Source organism: Ptychodera flava, chromosome 12 (genome assembly GCF_041260155.1).
Source record: "Ptychodera flava strain L36383 chromosome 12, AS_Pfla_20210202, whole genome shotgun sequence".
In the NCBI taxonomy this organism is placed as follows: domain Eukaryota; kingdom Metazoa; phylum Hemichordata; class Enteropneusta; family Ptychoderidae; genus Ptychodera; species Ptychodera flava.
The window spans coordinates 22441125-22449054 of NC_091939.1; the positions used below are offsets into that span (position 1 = coordinate 22441125).

At 36.9% G+C, this 7930-nt stretch overlaps 1 protein-coding gene across 1 annotated transcript; it reads left to right on the top strand.

The window, feature by feature from the left end:
• Positions 1–4422: 4422 nt before the first annotated feature.
• LOC139146190 (aromatic-L-amino-acid decarboxylase-like) lies at positions 4423–6920 on the top strand. Its single transcript, XM_070717598.1, has 4 exons — positions 4423–4704; positions 5477–5623; positions 5973–6156; positions 6656–6920. The coding sequence occupies exons 1-4, from the start codon at positions 4500–4502 to the stop codon at positions 6918–6920; spliced, it is 801 nt and encodes a 266-aa protein (XP_070573699.1). The 5' UTR covers positions 4423–4499.
• Positions 6921–7930: the final 1010 nt, after the last annotated feature.

The window sequence follows — 7930 nt, forward strand, 5'->3', positions numbered from 1 at the left end:
TACATACATACACACACTCACATACATACATACATACATACATACATACATACATACATACATACATACATACAATATACATACATACATACATACATACATACATACATACATACATACATACATACATACATACATACATAAGTACGTAGGTACATAGGTAGGTAGGTAGCGAGGTAGCTAGGTAGGTATGTACGCAGGTAGGTAGGTGGGTAGATAGGTAGGTAGGTAGGTAGGTAGGTAATAGGTAGGTACGTCGACTTTGTCAAAGTTAATCCGGTCATTATCTGGTGACAGCGTCAATAGACTAATAAGGGAGCCTTCAGTAATTACGGGGGAATGTGACCCTCCCCATCTTCCTGTCTAAAATGTGACCCCCTTTAGCCTAAATTAAGGACATTTTTCCCCTATAAAAACATGCTATGTCTGTATATTATATATGTTTGATAATTTATTTGAATGTACTTTGCTTAAATTTGGATGACAAATGCGCATTTGTGTACAAGAAATTGATTTTGGAATTTAATCTAAGACGTTGGTTCACTATACATGCATATGGTAGTCTATGAAGAAACTATGAATAATGTTTTCCAATACAGAACTAGGTAAATCTGGGCATTTATGAATACTTTATTATTGATATTAATGTCCTTGAATAGATTAGAGTGGTTACAAGTCCATGGTTGTGCAAGAAATTTGATTTTGGAATTTCACTGAATAGTTGATTCACTGTACATAGTCTACGAGAGAACTATGCACAATTTTTCCCAATATAAAACTAACAATATCTTTGTATTTACGTACACTTGATAATTGATATACACTTTTCCACCTGTTGAATATGTTTTTCTCTCTCGTCTTTTATCATTTTAACTGTTAAAAGTGTTTAATGTAGGATACCACTGCATCATCGTTGCTTGTGAAACTTGTGGATAATGTGTACGTATTTAAAACAATCAGCGTATTTTCGTTGTTGATTTCCTATTCAGGAAATATCACACGGACAATCAAAGGTTTGGCCATAAAATCAGTTTCTGTCAAAAGTGAACCACCCCCCCCCCCGCCAAGATAGGTTTATAAAAAGTTACCCTCGCCCTTGAACACTTTTCTAAAAAGTGACCGTGTACCAAATTTCCCGGCCCACTCCCCCGTTTAATTACTGAAGATTCCCTCACTTACCCTTGCTTGCTTTGACGCCTAATAGTGGCGCAGCAAAACAAAATTTGCATAACAATTGTGCATTTTGTGATAAAAGCATGAATTTGGTATGAATGTAGATTATCATAATATTTATCAATTGGAATGCAGAGCATCTCAGCTTAAGCCTCGTTCTGATGTGGCGGCCATTTTAAAAATGGCGACCATCAGTTAATGTAAAATCAAATAGTTGCTGCTCTACGGATGATTCTGTGGAGAAAAGTGGACGTATTTCCATCATAAATGCCTATTAAGATAACTATTTCATTTTTTTATTGTTTTAAAATCAATTTGGATACAGAGCCGTCACAGTCAGAGCCTCGTTCTGGTATGGTGGCCATTTTTAAACATAGCGACCATCAATTACTGTAAAATCCTGTAAAATACTGTAAAATAGTGGATGCATTGCCATCATACATGCCTATTTAGATTATTTGCATTTTTTATTGTTGTATGATTTTATTTTACCAGAATATCATTGACAATAGGGCTGCCTCAAGGCAAAATTGGAAGATTCAAAATTGACAAATTGAATGTTTTTTACGATAAGCAGCTGTCAGCTGTTCTGTGTAGACTATCAGAATGTACTGTTTAGAGTTTTTATTTTATTCTTATCTGTAATCGTTGATGCACAAGTTTTAACCATCTTTGGAGTTGTAGCTGCTGTAGCTGCAAACGTGCGACACACTCACAATGTTTGCAAACTATAGGCCTAGATCGGCCCATGGCGGTGGTGGAGAGGGTATGAAGCGTCCGAGTGTAAGAACAGCCTGTCCCATGTTCTGCCAATGGATTGGTGTTCTTGAGTAGAAATGTTGAATATGTGCAATATTTTGACATTCTAATTATAGTTTCTAAACTTTACAAATTAGCGCATTGACAAGTTTTGCAGGGCGTTCTTGATCATTAGGCCTAACGGCAAAACTGTTCGGGGAATTTAACCCAATCCCACACTCTCGTTCATCTACATTCATACGTAGGCCTACATACAAAATAGCACGATAATACTTACTGTATAACAAATCTTAAAGTTTTAACACTAAAAACAATAACATTTTCTTGGGGGAAAAATCTCTTACTAGTAAATATCTCCATAATTGTCAATGCTAGACTCTGAGATTTATCATATAAACTACAATTAGTCCATTAATGGCGCCATTTAAAATTTAACCACGTGGAGAACACGATCTTGATTTTATATTATTTTTGGTTGTATGCATTTTGTTCTAAACAATTTTTATTATTCATTTATCATAAAGTTGATCTTGTGTAATTTGAAATTAATTTCCTGATTTAGAAATTGCTTATCGTTATGTGAACATCAATTTACATAAATACAGATTAATGCTATACATTACTTTTTATAATCCATTTAACATAAAGCGGATCTTGTGTAATATGATACGTAGTTAGGTAGGTAGGTAGGTAGGTACATACGTACGTACGTAGGTACACACTTGCTGTTGTGTTCATTGTCGATTTTGTCAAAGTTAATCCGGTCATAATCTGGTGACAGCGACCATAGACTAATAAGGGAGCCTTCAGTAATTACAAGGGGGATGGGCGGGGGAATGTGACCCTCGCCTATCCTCCTGTCTAAAATGTGACCCCTTGTCCGATATTCTAAAACTTGAGCCTCCCTCCAACCACTGCGGTATTCTCCCCAGGAATAACTGAAACAGCATCAGCTAATTTACATAACAATTGGGTCAATTGTTACGTTAGTTAAGGACAAATTACAGAGGGGAGGGCTGATGTTTTTGGAGGGACAGTAGCAATTTATCACACAAGAATTTTTGGTGAGATATGGTATTTCATACATTTGAGGGAGGGCCACCTTATTTTGTGGAACTGTAAGAAGGCAAGATATGGCTGATATAGTGATTCATCCAAAAATATCAAATCACAATACATGGAGTCTATCAGGCAAATTAATGACAATTTCCCCCCAACAAAACATGCTATATCTGTATATTATATATGTTTGATAATGTATTTAAATGTACTTTGCTTAAAATTGGGATGGAAATGCGCATTTGTGTACAAGAATTGATTTTGGAATTTAATCTAAAACGTTGGTTCACTATACATGGTAGTCTATGAAGAAACTATCAGTATTTTTTTTCCAATACAAAAATAGGTAAATCTGGGCATTTGTTTCTTGATTATTGATATCAATGTTCTTGATTAGACTAGAGTGGTTACAAGTCCATAGTTGTGTAAGAAATTTGAATTTTGAATTTCACAGAAATGTCAATTCACTATACATGGCGGTCTATGATGAAACTATGAATATTTTTTTTTGCAATACAAAACTAGGTAAATCTGTGCGTGTATGTGCGCTTGATTATTGATATTTATGTTCTTAACTAGACTAGAGTGGTTATAAATCCATGGTTTTGCAAGAAATTTGATTTTGGAACATAGTTACATAGTCTACGAGAGAACTATGTACAATTTTTTCCAATATAAAACTAACAATATTTTTGCATTTATGTACATTTGATAATTGATATACACTTTTCCACCAGTTGCATATGTTTTTGTCTCTTGTCTTTTATCAGTTATAACTGTTCAAGGTGTTTAATGTAGGATACCACTGCATCCTCTTTGCTTGTGAAACTTGTGGATAATGTGTACGTATTATAAGAATCAGCGTATTTCGTTGGTGATTTCCTATTCAGGAAATATCACAAGGACAATGAAAGGTTTGGTCTTAAAATCAGTTTCTGTCGAAAGTGATACTCCCCCAAGATAGGTTTATAAAAAGTTACCCTCGCCATTGAACAGTTTTCTAAAAGTGAGCCTCCCCCAAATTTCCCGGCCCACCCCTTTTAATTAGTGAAGGCTCGCTAACTTACCATTGCTTGCTTTGACGCCTAAGGCTATCAAACGTATCGGATGAATTGGTTGACGAGTGGATGCGTGGATGAATGTGTCTGCAGGTTTTCAGTTTAGACCTACTTATAACTGTCCGTTACATACGTGTGTAAGTTTTTCCGTACATGTACGTACACTAATGTGAATGCATGCATGCAGACCAATACAAGCATGAAATCGGGCCAAGTATGTATGCGTGAATTTCTGAATATCTGCAAGGATGTATATATGTGTATAAGAAGTAGATAATATGTTTCTAAATGCCTTTATTTATGTTGTGCGTTTGTTCATAAATGTTTAGGACTCAAAATGATGTCACCAATCTTGAAAATTTTTCTTACAGATACCATAAGGTCTATGATCAGACAAAGACATTCTGCGTGCTTTGACTCTCATATTAGCAGTTGAGTACATTCTTTTCAATGGCAGCCGGAAGAACCGTTGCGGCAATGGGAAGATTATGCAGCACTTCAAGGGAAAGGCAATTCCAAATGGATAAAGTTGCGAAATTTGCCGAAAGTCACTTGAAGAAAGTTGAAGAAAGACAAATTCCGTGTTGTCATCTGCAACATGATTTGGCGGAGGGGTTGTCGGACTACGGGATTGGAGATTCTCCGAGAGATATCGGTAATGTACTGCATATCATACATTGCTATTAACAAGTAGTATGCGGAATTGATAGACGTATCCTGCGATCATGCTACCTAAGATGCCTAAAACGCAAAACTGAAATTGTAAATCGTGATTCTATCAAGTCATAGAATCACTGCTGCTTATCAAAGCCAGTTATTCTGCATTCCAGTAACGTACTCGTCAAATTTGTAGATCACATATCTTTATCTACCGTAGAATTTCCCAGTGGGCCTTATTTATCGACTTTTCAGAAAACCCTGTATTGCTAGATTTAATGCTTAATTCGTGTCTTACTTAGAAGGTTTCACGTAATTCACAAAATTTGAGGCATGGCTGTATCCCGGAGGTGAAATAGATGGAATATTTAACAACAAGTGAAATCGCTTGTGGCTTAACGGTTGTAATCTTTTTAACGCAATAATTTATTAATGTGGAGAGAGAGAGATCAACATCAGAGACTGGATTGACTCTTCTGCTGCTTCTATAATTTCTTCCTTGTCTTGATATGTGCATGTATAATGAATGTAATACGATATAATAGGAGTGCTTCAAAAAGGGAACTTCAATGGATCTGTGGGTATCGTTCGCGGTACATGGCCATCCCCCTTATGTTTAGATATCTGAAACACAGCATAAAGTCAGCTTCACAGATGTAACTTCTTGTATTTAAGAAAAGAATTGGCAGGGAAATTTATCAATTAGTACGTCGCACCAAACATGTTATTTACTGAAACCTTCGGAAAGACCTTACTTTATGAAAATGCAGATGAGGTCCTCGCAATATTTGAAGAATACGTGCTCATACCAGGGATCCAATACAATCATGGCGGCTTCATTGGCTTCGTTCCTGGAGGAGGTTTATACGCCGCGGCTCTGGGAGATTATCTCGCGGCTGTTACAAATCGATATGCAGGTAGGTGGGAATTTCAAACAAGAGGGCGATTTTGCAATGCAAGTCATTTATTTTTACATATTTTTTGCATTTATATTCAGATTACTTTGACGTTTCATTTGAGTTTTCTAAAGATCAAAGGCATCTTCTCATAAACGAAGTCTCTCGTTCGATTTGAAAAAATCTATTGTTGTCATGCAAATTTTGGATATCGTAATGAACTTAGAAACTGATGTTGCAATTTAAACGTGGAATACGTAAGCATTTAGCAAGTATTTTAGTCGTGTTAAATTGTATGTTGAAACAGTGTGATCTGAATTGTGCAATGTAGTTGTCGCAATAGTTTATAGACGTTTACTTGTCATTTTAGGTATATTTATGTGCAGTCCTGGAGCTGTCCGTATGGAAAACCTATTGATATCGTGGGTGGCCGGCTTATTCAACTTTCCGCCGGATTTTGCAGGCAATCTGACATCAGGTGGCGCTGTTGGCACGGTGCTCTCGATGTCGACAGCTAGGCACAGCAAAGGGCTCAAGGGCAGGGACTTTGAACGGTGAGTGAACTGAATGACAAGATATTATTGTTGTTTTCACATCAAACGTTCCACTAGAATCTGGGCGGTACAAAAATCCCCCCTTCAAAGAATAGATTTAGTTTATGCTCACATTCGTAATTCAACTTTTCGTGCGTGACACAGAGCCGACACAAACACCATAGAAAAACATGTCTGTGATTTCTTGTTGGCATGTACATTTAAGATAATGGTGTGATAGTAAGGTCTGACCAAAAGATTGATCAAACCAAAATAAGTCACGGCCTCATCAAATTTCATTTCGAACCTCGATCATCCTCGCCTATCCGCCTCCTGGACTCGACTTTGGTCCAACATAGCTTGTCCACATTGATCAAACCGATCAGAAGTAAATTATACTCCTCGTCTTCCAGAGACAAATTGCCTAGTGTAAACTGGACTATACTTCTTCATTTCCAATGTCATGATGAAGATAATACCTAACGATATGCCTTTAACTGTGTTTACATTTCAACTGTAGTGTTGTCGTGTACATGACTGAGATGTGCCACGCATGCGTTCCGAGGGCTTTGAAAACTATCGGCCTATTTGAAGCTATTATCAGAAAAGTACCGATGGATGACAAGTTCAGAATGGACCCTCAAATATTAAGAGAGTACATAAGAAAAGATAAGGATTTATCAAATGATTTCATTACCCATTATTTCCATGATTTTGTAACACCGATATGTTATATATGTTTGATTAATTGTGCGATCAGAAGACACAATTTATCAGGATGGTAATGTGCCTTTCAGCCTTGCTCTGAGCATGAAGCCTGGAGGTAGAAAGGAGAGCTGTCGACTCCCTTCCTACCTCCATGTTCTGAGCGACGAGACGCATAATGTTGCAATGTAACACAAGAAAAGTGACGCCCCTTACACTGCAACAGAAAAGAACATTCTAAGGGAGCGTTCACCTATTGACTGGCCAGGGTGGTCTTTGCAAAATCTAGTTGCAGTCATATGAAGTTTGAAAACTTCAGAGGGATCGTGATTTTTCAAACAGTAGTCAATTGATTTTCAAAGATTTCCACCTGTCAAAAATCTTGTTCGGTTTTAAAAACATTCCAGGAAATAGAGGTGATTTTCATCGTCTGAAGTGAGTGCATCGTGGTCCACCCCCATAATACATGAAAGCTTTGAGACAACCCTAATAATAAATGAAAGCTCCCCAAGCGAGATGGATGATTCAGCGGGCTCTCTTCTAGGACTGTCAACCATCTGTTAATTTTACAAGGGACCGTGAGAGAAGGTCAAGGTCATTGTGTCTCCGAACATTTAAAAAAACCCTTCTGTGTCAACATATGCGCCTTGGTTATATTTTGCTTCTTCTACCTGAACTGGACCATTACATTTTCCTCATGTTTCGATCACGTACCTCTGAGCTACTTTCATGCTTCCATCATGTTCGTGTAGATAATCAACTTAGATAGGTCAGAAATCTTGTTTTTGTATATGTTATGTAGAATTTTAACATCATTGTCGAGATAGTGCCATCATATATAAATGATAACACTAACCATAAAATGGACAATCACTGCAACTTTTGACAATATTCAATCAGGTTATGTTCAATACATTAAGTGTACGTGTTTTCTTGTCTTGTTAAATTATGACATAGTAAGAAGTCTCAGATTTGCCAACACACCGAAATGTGTGCAATTTGCAGTATGGTTATGATGAATTTGATTCCTAGCCAGTATTCTCCTGTTGGCATTATATTGCACACACACAAACACACTGTATGATTAATC

Excerpts from the sequence above, each read along its gene's own strand:
- LOC139146190 (XM_070717598.1), top strand. The coding sequence starts at position 4,500 with ATGGCAGCCGGAAGAACCGTTGCGGCAATGGGAAGATTATGCAGCACT. Across the intron at positions 5,624-5,972 it reads TGTTACAAATCGATATGCAG|GTATATTTATGTGCAGTCCT; the intron begins GTAGGTGGGAAT and ends TTGTCATTTTAG. Across the intron at positions 6,157-6,655 it reads AAGGGCAGGGACTTTGAACG|TGTTGTCGTGTACATGACTG; the intron begins GTGAGTGAACTG and ends TTTCAACTGTAG.